The 14,356-nt window shown below is 39.4% G+C and overlaps 1 protein-coding gene across 1 annotated transcript in view; it reads left to right on the top strand.

Moving 5' to 3' along the window:
* METAP1 (methionyl aminopeptidase 1) overlaps positions 1 to 14,356 on the top strand; it is a 57,546-nt gene that overhangs the window by 24,620 nt on the left and 18,570 nt on the right. Inside the window, exons 3-5 of the mRNA XM_051820157.2 lie at positions 7,194 to 7,306; positions 8,725 to 8,785; positions 13,616 to 13,707. Coding sequence (XP_051676117.1) covers positions 7,194 to 7,306; positions 8,725 to 8,785; positions 13,616 to 13,707 — 266 coding nt within the window. The remainder of the gene's footprint in view (positions 1 to 7,193; positions 7,307 to 8,724; positions 8,786 to 13,615; positions 13,708 to 14,356) is intronic.

The following is a 14,356-nucleotide window of genomic DNA, read 5'->3' as shown; positions in this document are numbered from 1 at the left end:
TCCTGCCCTGAACATTTTATGCAAGGATCTTGGACTTGAGTGTCTAAGGATTTGGTCCACAGTGGGAAGGGGAAGTGCTGGAACCAGTCCCCTACAGATACCAAGGAATGACTGTATTTTTTTTCTGGGGATGACTGTATTTTTTTTCTGGTGTTTTAATGTTACCCATAGTCTAATGTTTAGTTACTACACGTGATTCTACAAAGTGAACCTGTTGGCTGCAGCTTAACTACTGCAGTCTGCCCTACTCATGCAGCTGTGATGTAAATGGCTTTTCTACTTTTTTTTTTTTTTTTTTTTTTTTTTTGACAGGCAGAGTGGACAGTGAGAGAGAGAGACACAGAGAGAAAGGTCTTCCTTTGCCATTGGTTCGTTCACCCTCTAATGGCCGCCATGGCCGGTGCACCTCACCTATCCGAAGGCAGGAGCCAGGTGCTTATGCTGGTCTCCCATGGGATGCAGGGCCCAAGCACTTGGGCCATCCTCCACTACACTCCCGGGCCACAGCAGAGAGCTGGCCTGGAAGAGGGGCAACTGGGACAGCATCCAGCGCCCCGACCGGGACTAGAACCCGGTGTGCTGGCGCCGCAAGGCGGAGGATTAGCCTAGTGAGCCGCGGCACCGGCCCGGTTTTTCTACTTCTTATGGCTGGCTTAAGATAGCCCGTTATAAGTCCCTGGAAATTGATAAAGGCATTCCTGTTGGATGAAGGCATGGCAGACAGCACCTGATTCTAGGTTTTTGTTTCAGCTTACTGAAATTGATGCTGGTATCTTTGACTCATCTATTTGTGTATTTTTTAGGAGTTGGATGATTTAATGAAATTTGGTAAAGTGTTTTATCAAAGCACATCTAATTGAGGTCATTTAAATTATTATTTGAAGGACATGGAAATAAAAATTTTAAAAAGATACCCAAGTACTTTCTGTGCTTGTATAAAGTGACTTCTGTGTTCAGTGGAAATGTATGGTATGTGGGAGGAAATGTGGCTAAACAGGAGGAAAATGATGTGTATAAGTGAAGTTTATCAAGTACAAAAGGATTTGTTGATTTTGATTTGTTACCTCAAAATATAGAGAAGTTTAAATGTCATTTAAGCATACATGTATACATTACATGTCCCATTTTTAATGTGTTAGATACATTGTAGAGATTTTTGAACCTGTTATTAACATTTTATACTCAGGAAATGAAAGCATGGGAAAGAACAAAGGGTCAAGCCTAAGTAATAAGAGAGCTTAGGATATGTTTCTGCCCCAAGGATTGGTAATTCACTGAAGTGTGCCCGTATCTTCAGTACTGGATTTCTAAGGACAGAGGTACTGCAGTTTGACCTATACTAAATAGCAGGTGTACCCTGTGGAAAATGAACATAAGCCCTGGACTTGGCTGTTTGGATTTCACTTCTACCTCTGTTGTTTAGTGCAGTGCCGTCTTTTAGGTGATGCCTTATTGGGTTTGGGGGGATGGTTTTTTGACTGGGTAAGCTTGGTGTTCTTTATCCGTTTGGGATATATTGGATGCAGATAACCCTTAGCTGACTAGCCCTGTACCTTTTACAACCTGATAAATTGACCCCTAGTACACCATTGTGGGTGACAGCCTTAGAGGAGGGAATGGTGTAGAGAATGGCAGGCTTCAAAGCAAGAAGAGTTACCAGGAAACACATTAGGAAAAAAGAATGTTAAGTATCTAGAGTATCTTAAAAGATGGTACTTTATTCTAAGAAACATTGATGAGGTAACAGGACAAGTAGTTCTCCTGAAAGTGATATATTCTCTTAATTTTTTTAAAGTATAGTGTATACTGATCCCTGACTAAGGATGACTGTTTTTTAATTAATGTTCATGTGGCATATTGATCTATAATTGCTTTTTTTAAAAAAGATTTATTTATTTGAAAGAGCCAGGGTAGGAGGAGTGAGTAGGAGACAGAGAGATCTCCCATCTGCTGGTTCAGCCCCGAGATGGCTGCAACAGCTGGGGCTGGGCCAGGGCTAAGCCAAGAGCAAGGAGCTTCTTCAGGTCTCCCACATGGCGTGCATGTGCCCAAGTACTTAGGCCATTCGCTGTTGCTTTCCCAGGCACATTAGTAGGGAGTTGGATCAAAAGTATAGCAGCCGGGGACTCCAACCAGCACCCATATGGGATGCCAGCACTGAAGGCGGAGGCTTAACCTTCTATGCCACGGAGCTGGCCCCTAGAGTGTCTTTATGTATCACAGTAAAGACCAGATTGTCAAGCCCTTAATTAAAAGCATGTATGCTGATGCTTGGGTGCACATGTCCCACACTGTATCTCCTGCCAGAGTGTGTTCTTAATGTAGCATTCACTTTTAGAATGATCTGTAGAGATTGTAGCACTGCACATCTCAAGATTATTATTTTACATTTTCTAAATGTATCACGATAAATTTTAGTGTTTGTCTCCTGTTTTCCAGAAGTAAAAGGAAGAATATGATAGATACTGTTTGAGAAGCCATAAATATGCTATAAATATCCTATATTTACAAAAAAAATCTCTAAGTAGTACTTTTGCTTCTATTTTGCCCCTGCATACTAGGATGCTTGACTTTTTTGGATTACAGAAAAAAGGTTTTAGAACTGGCTCCATGAAACTTTGTGGCCATGGATTATTCCTTTTTTCTTTATTTTTATTTTTAATTTCTACTTCAAAGGCAGAGAGAACGAGATATACAGAGACAGACAAAGATCCATCTTCCATCTGGTAGTTCACTCTCCAAATGCCTACAACAGCTCGGTCTGGGTCAGGTCAAAGCCAGGAGTTTGGAACTCTGGGGCTACTATGTGGGTGGCAGGGTCCCAGACACTTAGGTTCCAGGTGGGATTTTTTTTTTCCTTAATTTTTTTTAAAAAAGAATTATTTATCCATCTATCTTTCTATCTATTTATTTGAAAGAATTAGAGAGAGATCTTTCTATCCATGGTTTCATTCCCCAAATGACCTCAGTGGCTAGGGCTTGGCCAGTCTGAAACCAGGAGCTTCATCTGGGTCTCCCACATAGGTACATGTGCCCAAACACATGGGCAATATTCTGCTGCTTTCCTAAGTACATTAGCAGGGAGCTGGATTGGAAGTGAAGCAGTCAGGAAGTGAGGCAGTTGGGACTCGAACCAGTGCCCATATGGGATGCTGGCATCTCAGGCCATGAGCAGCCTTGTCTGGTAAGCCACAGTGCCAGCCCCCCAAGTGGGACTTAACTGCTGTACCACACACCTGCCCTGGATTACTTACAGTGTACGTTGTGTAGATTAAATAAGCAAATCCATGTAAAATACATGTATAGTGCATGGTAAGTGCTCAACAACTGCTTCATTATCATCTCTGAAAGAATTTTGATCACAAAGTCCTGTCCCAGAAGCCGGTGTTGTGGTGTAGCAGGTAAAGCTGCTGCCTGTAGTGCTGGCATCCCATATGGGTGCCGGTTTGAGTCTTGACTGCTCCACTTCTCATCCAGCTCTCTGCTATGGCCTGGAAAAGCAGTGGAAGATGGCTCAAGTGTTTGGGCCTTTGCACCTGCGTGGGAGACCTGAAAGAAGCTCCTGGCTCCTGGCTTTGGATTGACGCAGCTCCGGCTGTTGCAGCCATTTGGGGAATGAACCAGCAGACAAAAGACTTCTCTCTCTGTCTGTCTGTCTGTCTGTCTCTCTCTCTCCCTCCCTCTGGCCCTCTGCCCCTCTGCCTCTCTGTAACTTGGCCTTTCAACTAAATAAATCTTAAAAAAAAAAAAAAAAAAAAAAAAAATCCTGTTCTGGGCAAAGCTGAGACATGTGCAGTTATTTTGTATCAGCTGAAGAGGCAGCCTACATATGGCCGGCGCTGTGGCTCACTAGGCTAATCTTCTGCCTGCGGCGCTGGCACCCTGGGTTCTAGTCCCGGTTGGGGCTCCGGATTCTGTTCTGGTTGTCCCTCTTCCAGGCCAGCTCTCTGCTGTGGCCCGGGACTGCAGTAGAGGATGGCCCAAGTGTTTGGGCCCTGCACTTACATGGGAGACCAGGAGGAAGCACCTGACTCCTGGTTTTGGATTGGCACAGCATGCCGGCTGTAGTGGTCATTTGGGGGGTAAACCAACGGAAGGAAGACCTTTCTCTGTCTCTCTCACTGTCTAATTCTGCCCGTCAAAAACAAAACAAAACAAAACAAAACAACATAGAACCTTAAACAATAAAGCCTGGATATTTAGTGCACTTTGGACAAGACCTTGCATGTATCAGGTACTACCTGTATTTTACCTGGACCTATTACATTGTGATGGTTGAAAGACAGCTTACTAGTGTTTATTTACTATGTCCTATATGTTCATAATCATTTTAAAAAAAGACCAGTTGTTAGACAATTTGCCACCAATCCCTGTTCAGCTCAGGTTATGTATCGGTTATATGTCCAGCATTTACGACTCAGATCAGATCGAGCCTAAACATGTAAAATAACTTCCTTTTCAAGTGTATGTTTTTATAAATAAATTATATCTTGAATTCAGTAAAGAACTTGTCTAGGTAGCTTTTGGGTTAACTTATTTTTTCGAGATCTGCTTTCAGTTCTCTTGAAAATAGATTGTGGAAGGATAGGAATGCAGATCAGCAGGAAGCTTTGAACGCTTTTACATCCTTGCCTTCTCCCTGTTCACTCTCCGGGAGCGTACTAAAGCAGAAATCCTGTGTCTTGATTGCTCTTCTGTTCTAGGTTCCATGGGAAAGTTGTTCTTGAGGTTCATGTTTCGGACAAAATCACTTGATTCAATTACTAGCTGAAGCAAATCTCAGCTTCTTAGAATATTGAATTATTTTTTATAATGCTTGACTCTGGGTGGCATTGAATGGAGTCCATTTTTGTGCTGGGGTGAGAAATAGTTTTCTTGTTGATGTTAACATTTACAGGGTTTTCTTGACCTCTAGAGCAGAGAAGATATTTAAAATTTAGTAGCATTGCAGAAACTTCTTTTTTATCCCTTTATTTTATATATGGTAGTGCAAATGTGTTCTCTTCCAAAGAGATATGAATCGATTGGCCGTATGTTTGCATTCTTGTCCATTGTTTCACGAGGTGCTTTGACCTTGTAGTTGACCACATGGTCTGCAGAGAGAGTACTGCATTGGAGCTGGCAATTTTTTTTTTTTTTTTTAAGATTTGTTTGTTTACTTGAAAGGCGGAGTTACAGAGAGAGATCTTCCATCTGCTGGTTCACTCCCCAAATGGCTGCAGCGGCCAGAGCCGGACCCATCCAAAACCAGGAGCTAGGAGCTTGGAGCTACTTCCACCCATGTCTCCCACGTGAATGTGGAGGCCCTAGCACTTGGATTATATGTTGCTTTCCCAAGTGTATTACGAAGGAGCTGGATTGAAAGTGGAGCAAGGACCACCGCTGTGGCATAGCAAGTAAACCTGCCACCTGTAGTGCCGGCATCCCATATAGGCACCAGTTTGAGTTCCCACTACTGCACTTCTGATCCAGCTCTCTGCTGTGGCCTGAGAAAGCAAAAGAAGATGGCCCAAGTCCTTGGGCCCCTGCGCCCGCGTGGGAGACCCCAAGAAAGCTCCTGACTCCTGGCTTCAGATCAGTGTAGCTCAGGCTGTTGCGGCCAACTGGGGAGTGAACCAGCAGATGGAAGACCTCTCTCTCTCTCTTTTTTTTTTTTTTTTTTTGAGATGCTTTTTGATAACTATTTATTTATTTATTTATTTATTTTGACAGGCAGAGTGGACAGTGAGAGAGAGAGACAGAGAGAAAGGTCTTCCTTTGCTGTTGGTTCATCCTCCAATGGCCGCTACTGCCGGCGCGCTGCAGCCGGCGCACCGCGCTGATCTGAAGGCAGGAGCCAGGTGCTTCTCCTGGTCTCCCATGGGGTGCAGGGCCCAAGCACTTGGGCCATCCTCCACTGCCTTCCCGGGCCACAGCAGAGAGCTGGCCTGAAGAGGAGCAACTGGAACAGAATCTGGCGCCCCGACCAGGAGTAGAACCCGGTGTGCCGGCGCCACAGGTGGAGGATTTGCCTAGTGAGCCGTGGCGCCGGCCAGACCTCTCTCTTTCTGCCTCTTTCTCTGTGTAACTATGAATTTCAAATAAATAAGTAAATCTTTAAAAAAAAAAAAAAACTAACATAGATTTTTTTTCCTTATTGGGAAAAAAAAAAAAGTGGAGCAGCCAGGACACAAACCAGCGCTAACATGGGATGCCCACATGGGATACCGGCAGTTCTTTTCTTGCTTTTCTTTCTTTCTTTTCTTTTTTCTTTTTTTTTTTTTTAGATTTATTTTATTTATTTGAGTCACAGAGTTACAGAGAGAGGTAGAGACAGAGAGAGAGGTCTTCCATCCACTGGTTCACTCCCCAGATGGCCTCCGCAACTGGAGCTGCGCCGATCAGTGCCAGGAGCCAGGAGCTTCTTCTGGGTCTCCCAAATGGATAGAGGGACTCAAGCACTTGGGCCATCTTCTGCTTTCCCAAGTGCATTTTGCAGGGAGCTGGATCGGAAGTGGGACAGCGCCCATATGGGAATGCCAGTGCTGAGGGCCAGGCTTTAACCCAGGGCACTGGCCACACACCGGGATCTTTTCTTAACTTCTCTACTGTTTTCAGTAACTTTGAACAGATTGCTCCCCTGACCCTCCCCTTTCCCTGCCTGTTTCTATTATCCCTTTTGGAAAAGAGGCAAATGATGGTCGTGAAATTTTCAAAGCACTTGAAATACTGACTTGGAGACCACTCATTAAATGGGAAATTATTAGTTTTGGTTTTAGGTTTGTTCTGGGGTTACCTAGTTTCTTTTAATGGGAGCATAGTCACTTGTAACATCTCATGTCAGTTTGGAAGGTTTTGCTAGGACTCACAAATCATATTTTAAAAATGACCTTCTTTTAATTAACATTGTAGAGGGAATATGTTTAGCTTTACTTGAGAACAACAGTTTTAAGAGCTGTTCCTATTTGATACAGTGTAAAAACTTAAAGAGTTTAGATAGGGCTTTTATTCCAAGACATTTCTGTCTTCTAAAAGGAGTTAAAAGAGTAGTGACTATAGTGGTACAGTAGTAGATTTGATGATTAAGGGTGGAAATTTGTTGGGTTTTAAACACATGGTGATTAAAGTATGGTGTCACTCAGTAGCTTAACCATTGAAGCATTCCTGTTTCTTTTTTTCTATCTACCTCTCACCTCTGTTCACCTGTCTCCCAGAGGATGAAAAGGCAAAGCGAGAACTGTCTTCCTGGTCTGTGGAGGGTGATATTAACACTGACCCATGGGCAGGTTATCGATATACTGGTAAACTCAGACCACACTATCCACTGGTGAGTAAATAAGGTAATAAAATTTAACATTCTTTTAAAATGGTACACAGAAGTTGTATTACAGTGGTGCATCATATAATCAGGATTGAATTTGCAGAGGAACTTACATTCCAGTTCTTTAATGTTTGTGTGTCAGCATTTGGGAGCTTGTATGGACAATTGGCGATCATGGGAGAAGTGTGAAATTTTAGATGAAAGGACTAAAACTTAAAATTTAAAACCTAAATTTTAAAACACAATGTTGTAAGATGGAATAGATATTTTCTGGCTGGCATTATGGTAATTTATATTACTCATCTTTTGAAAATTTTTCTTTTAAATGGCCTTTACTTACTTGAAAGACAGAAACACAGAGAAAGATTTCCCCATCTGCTGGTTCACTCCCCAGTTAACCACCATAACTTTGCAAGCCTAGAGCTGGGAACTCAGTGCAGGTCCCCCACAGGGGTGGCAGGAAACCAGTTAACTCAAGTCACCACTGCTGTCTCCTAGGGTGTGTCTTAGCAGGTAGCTGGAATCAGGAGGGGAGACATTCTGATCTGGGATGCAGGTGTCTTAAGCAGCATCTTAACCCACTGTGCCAAACCCTGCCCTCCGTTTTTGAAACATTTTAAATGTATATTTATTTCTACCTTAGTTTAGATAGCTTTTCTAAAGCTCCTATCGCTTCCCATGTTCTTGCAGATAGGGTTTAAGAGTTTTATTTTATCATTTTTTTTAATGTGTAGAATACCATGTATACCTTTTTTTAATATTACCTCATTAAACACCATTAAACTCCCATGATGCATTATGTCTATTTCACAGATTAACCTCATTTGTCTAAGATTGCACAGGCAGTAAGGGGCAGAGCTAGGATTTGAACCCAGGAAATCTAGCTCCATAGAACTCAGAGTTTTAATATAGAACATTCACTGAAGTTGAATTCTACTTTGTATCCTTAAATATTTGAACTGTATATTTGTAATTTTTTCTTTTTATTAAAGCGATACATTTTTAACTTTAAAAATTTGGGAAAATATCCCATACCTAAGAAAGTCTCCATAATCTCACCTCCCAGAGATGACCACTTGGCACACGGGTTTGCTGCATGTTTACTTCTAGGTACTTCACTGTTGTCAGCTTGCCAGTGCGCTTGAACCAGCACAGGAGTCTTGTGCTCTGCATCTAATCTCAGCTCCTTCCTGGTCTTGGCTATTCTTTCCCTTTTGTGGATTTATTTCCTAAGAAAGGGGAGCACTAATGCTAGCTAAGTCAAGCTTGTCTGAGGGAGATAGATTTGTGTTACAGTACTTTAGATCTCATTTAAAACTTTTCTCTTTTAAAAACTTTTGAGTGAGCTTTTTCCTCAACATTTTTCCCAGTTTTATTTTCTTTGTTAGTAAATAGGTTTTACCTAATCTCATTGATGTTTTTAGATGCCAACAAGGCCAGTGCCAAGTTACATTCAAAGGCCAGATTATGCTGATCATCCCCTAGGTAAGTTCTGCTGGGCTGGTTCTTCTTTTTCAGTGTGTTGGCTTGATGACTGCTGTGAAGGGAAGGGGCCCTTTTCTTGTAGAAAACGTTCGGTGCTGGAATTTTACTAAATGGAAACTTTGTTCTTTCAAGTCACATAAGAACCTTGAGAGAATTAAAGATTCATCCCCCTCTTTTGAAATCTACCCAGGTCTTAAAACATTCTTTATGTAGCTGTTAAAGAAGACATTCAGAATTTTACTACATTTTATGTGGTTACCTTAACCTCTAGATTTAAAAAAAGAAAAAAAAAAACCCTCCCCTCCCAGATTTGATTTTAACATGTCGTGTATGTCCTGCTACATGTGTGTATTTAGGGTAGAGTAGCTGTAGAGGCCTGAGTGCCTAACTACAGATTAAAGATTCTGGGCTACAGCAATAATAGAGAAATAGTAGCAGTAGCATAGATAATGGTAGTTATGATGAAGATGATGATGATGGTACTTCTTTAATAATAACTGGTATTTATTTTTGCTTAACTATGTGTCAGGCACTGTGCTAAGTTCTTTGTACGTGTTACTCCATTTAACACTTGCAACATTCTTGAGGTAGGTTCTGTTGTCTTCTCCATTTTATAGATAATAATAGCAAGATACCCAGAGAAGTATCTATCTAGGTAATTTGCAACATAGGTCCATTGGAATAGTCTCTGACCTCAAGGCCTTACAGTATACTTAAATAGGGCTGTGTGGAATTATTGAATTTGCATGTCCAAAATGGTTGAATATCAACAATTTCATGTGATTTGGTCTACTTAGCTATTTTTGCTTGATTTCCTGAGGAACTCTAAAGTTCTTATGATTATATGTCTAAAATTTAAACTTCATTATTTTAGATAAACTGAAGGAGGCCAGTGCCGCGGCTCACTAGGCTAATCCTCCGCCTTGCGGCGCTGGCACACCGGGTTCTAGTCCCGGTCGGGGCACCGGATTCTGTCCTGGTTGCCCCTCTTCCAGGCCAACTCTCTGCTGTGGCCAGGGAGTGCAGTGGAGGATGGCCCAAGTGCTTGGGCCCTGCACCCCATGGGAGACCAGGATAAGTACCTGGCTCCTGCCATCGGATCAGCGTGGTGCGCCAGCCGCAGCGTGCCGGCCGCGGTGGCCATTGGAGAGTGAACCAACAGCAAAAAGAAGACCTTTCTCTCTGTCTCTCTCTCTTTCTCTCACTGTCCACTCTGCCTGTCAAAAAATAATATAAAAAAAAATAGATAAACTGAAGGAAAGGATAATCTGAATGATAGAATACCATTGATGAAATTTTATTATTCTCTAATATTCTCAAATATAGTACTACTGATTTGTATTTTAAAATATAGACAAGGTAAATTATAATATAATAAAATGTTATGCGTTGAAAAGTAAATCCTACTCTCTAGACTAGAAGTAACTACTATTGCAAATTTGTTGCACAACTTTTTTTTTTTTTTAAGATTTATTTATTTATGTGAAAGGCAGAGTTACAGAGAGGCAGAGAGATAGGTCTTCCATCTGCTGGTTCACTCCCCAAATGGCTCCAGCAGCTGGAGTTGGCAGAACCAAAGCCAGGAGCCAGGAGCTTGGAGCTTCTTCTGAGTCTCCTGTACTGGTGCAGAGGCCCAAGATCTTGGGCTATCTTCTGCTGCTCTCCCAGGCTATAGCAGAGAGCTGGATTGGAAGAGGACTTGAACCGGCTCCCTTATGGGATGCTGGCATTGCAGGCAGCAGCTTTACCCACTACACCACCGCGCTGGCCCGTTGCACAACTTTCTAGATATTATCTGTGTGAGCACGTATTTAACCCCTTCCTCCATTTAGATGAAAAGGATCACATTATATATACCTTTTCACCTTGCTGTCTTCTTTCAATATATCTTGAAAATATTTTTTATAAGGCCATTTAAAGCCACCTCTGTTTTTGTTGCTGTTGACTGAAGTATTCCATTGTGTGGGTGTATTGCAGTTTATTAAACCAGGCTCTCACCAATGGATGTTTAGATTAATTTCAGGTTTTTGCATCTACCAATTTGCAGTAACTATTCTTAGATTTACATCTTTGTCTACTTGTGAGGGTATGTCTGTAGGCTAACTTAAAGTGAAATGAGTAGATCAGTTTTGATTTTGAGAGCTAGTACGCCAATTGTTAGTCCTGTTGAAAACATGTGAGTTTCTTTTCTCCTTTATTTTCCCCAGCATAATGTGTTGTCAGGGCTCTTATTTTTGCTAATCTGAATTAAATTGTGTTTTGCTATTATTTTAATGTACATTTTTAAATAAAGCTGAGCATCTTGTCATGTTAAAAGTCATTTGTATTTTCTTTCTTTTTGAGCTATCTGTTCATATCGATAGCCTTTTCTTTCCCTGTTAGGTTATTAGTGTTTTTCATATCGTTCTGTATTTTCCTTCTGTATTAAGGTCAGTAATCCTTTGATGTGTATTGTATTTCTTTTCTCGGTTTATCATTTTTATTTAGCACAATTTAATAATGTTTTCTTTTAAGATATTTGTATGGCCTTGTGATCCAGAAAAACCTTTTTGGTTCAGAGGTTACAAAGCATTTGCCCATGTTTTCTTGCAGTATTTTATGGTTTCAGTCTTTTTGTGTTTGTGAAAAAAATTCGTGAGCTATCTGGAATTTATTTAGTATTAGGAGTTTCTTTCTTTTCTTTTTTTTTTTTTTTAAGATTTATTTATGTATTTGAAAGGCAGAGTTAAAGAGAGTCAGCGGCACAGAGAGGGGTCTTCCATCCACTGGTTCACTCCCCAAATGGCTACAACTGGAGCTGCACTGATCTGAAGCCAGGAGCTTCTTCTGGTTCTCGCAAGTGGGTGTAATGGCCCAAGCACTTGGGCCATCTTCTGCTGCTTTCCCAGGTGCATTGAGCAGAAGGCTTGATTGGAAGTGGAGCAGCTGGGACTTGAACCGGAGACTGTATGGGGTGCTTTCACTGCAGGTGGTGACTTTACATGCTACACCATTGCGCTGGCCCCAGTTTTAGGAGTTTTATAGGGATACAGCTTTTATTTTTCTCAGAAGAATGTCTGGTATCACACCACAGTTATTCAGAAAAAAATCAGTCTTTTTATTACTGATTTGAAATGCAGTCTATATCATTATATATTAAATTCTCATGTCTTTGGTTTTATTTTTTTGGATTCTAATTTGTTTCATAAGCCCGTTTGTCTAATTATGCCATTGCCAAATTCTTAATTATTATAGCTATATAATGTTTTAATCTTTGGTAGATTTTGTTGCCCCCATCTTTCCTCTTTTTCAGAATTTTCCTGTTTATTCTTATATGTTTGTTTTCCCATATGAAATTTAGAATCAGCTTGTCTGATTCCAAAAAATATCCTGTTGGCATTTTTTTTATTTGGATAGTATTAACTTTATAGATTAATTTTGGAAGAATTGACACCTTTACAATATTGCATCTACCTATCCAAGAACAGGGTATGTTTTTCTGTTTTATTTAAATCTCCTTTATGTCTTTTAGTGATTTTAGATTTTCTTCATATAGGTCTTCTAGGGCTTTGTTTGTTACTTTATCTTTTCAGTTATTTTTGTGAATAGCATCTTCTGTATTTTTTTAGCTCATGATTTGTTTATGGGAAGGATACTGATTTTGATATCTTTGCTCTGTAGTTTGTGAAATTGCTCAGTTCCTTTAGTCATTTGCTAGATGTTTCTTCTGTTCCAGGGCGATATAGGAGTATCTGAAATTGATAAGAATTTTGTCCTTTCCTTTCTAATTTTATGCATCTTATTTCATTTTTCCATTTAATTGCATTTGCTAGTGTAGCCAGAACAGTGCTACAATAACAGTGCTGCTAGTAAGCAATCTGTGATACTGTTTCTTGGCTTGAGATTGTATTTATGTTAAAGTGGTAACCAACCATGTTATCAGAATTATCCTTTCTAGATGATCATTTATTTTTGTTTTCCTAACCTATGACTGTGATGAATTAGGTGAATAGATTTGCTAAACTGAACTATCCCGGCCTTCTGGTATGAATTTCATTAAAGTAATAGTATAATACATGTTTACTGTATTGTTTGCTAATATTTTACTTGAAATTCTTCTACCAGTACTTATAAAGAAGATTTTGTTGATGATTTATTGCATTACTTTTATCATATTTTGAATTAATTTCTCTACTGACTTTATTACATTTAAATGTATGTAAAATTTGAATTAAGCTTACTAATTTTATTAATATTCTTAGGGCAGTATTTCTCAAACTTCTTTGACTATGTCCCAGAGTGAGACATAGACTTTGTAACATGAATATGTGCATGTATACGTAAACAACAATAAAATATTTCATGGCAACATTTACTCCTACTGTATTTATTTATAGCTATAGCGTAGTCTGCTACATGGTGACACTGCAGTTTGAAATATACTGACTTAAGATTCCCTTTCAAAAATTGATTTGCCAGTTGTTGATATATATGCTTCATTAGATGGTGATCATGAAATCAGTTTGTAAATTTTATGGCACTATTCAAATGTCAGTCATTTACTGAGTTTATTAGCATACTGGGTGTCATTTAATATGTGCTCCAAAAATATTGGCTGATTTCTAACAATATGAAATTTTTTCTTTGAATTCTTCCTTCAATTTGTGTAGCAAATTCCTTTTTTTTTTTTTTTTTTTTTTTGAGACTATTTTTATAAAAAAACTAACTTGGGCTGTTATGAAATATCGTGTGATAGACTGGACTATTATTATGTCATCTGGGATATGTTATGCTAACCAATACTAGGTATTTCTGTTCCGTTTGGTTTTACTTACTGATTTTCCATTGCAGGAATGTCTGAATCTGAACAGGCTCTTAAAGGTACTTCTCAAATTAAATTACTCTCATCTGAAGATATAGAAGGGATGCGACTTGTATGTAGGGTAAGAGTTACTTTTAACTATTAGCTGGGACATGTTTAAGCATGACCTTAGAGGCAGACACAGTCAGTAATCCTGCTGGTTTATACAGGTTGTTACAGTTTAAGGCTGATTAGCCATAGTTGTTGCCACAGTTTTTTTAATACTTAATTTGGTGGCAAATCTATATTTAGTTGACATTCTATTTCTATTACCTTTGTATTTTTTTAAAGAACCATATTTTTGTGATATTTTGTTATTTTCACATGTAATTATAAGACAAAGTTTTTGGCTCGTATTGAAGGTCTTATTTTGAAATACCTATGATATTGTGTTAGTGATTATTACTTACCAGATAAAAATCACGTCTATTTTTTTCAAAAGAAAAAATAATTGATATATTGATACTGTTCATCTCGATGTGATACTTAAGATTTTTATGCAACACTTTATGTAAAAGTGATTTAATACTGATTTTCTCTGGTAGTCTAGTGAAGTTCGTGTTTTTACCACTTATTTTCTCTGTTTTTTTTTAATTTCCTTTTTTTCCTATACCATTATAGAAATGTGAGAAGACTCCACCGTTAGCAATTGGTTATTTAGCATATACATATTTTGCATTAAAATCAAGCTTACTTTTTAAAAATATTTATTTATTTATTTGAAAGACAGA

The sequence above is a fragment of the Oryctolagus cuniculus genome, chromosome 8 (genome assembly GCF_964237555.1).
Source record: "Oryctolagus cuniculus chromosome 8, mOryCun1.1, whole genome shotgun sequence".
NCBI lineage: Eukaryota > Metazoa > Chordata > Mammalia > Lagomorpha > Leporidae > Oryctolagus > Oryctolagus cuniculus.
Note: the sequence above shows the minus strand (reverse complement) of the source record. Positions and strands in the feature narration are given on the sequence as shown.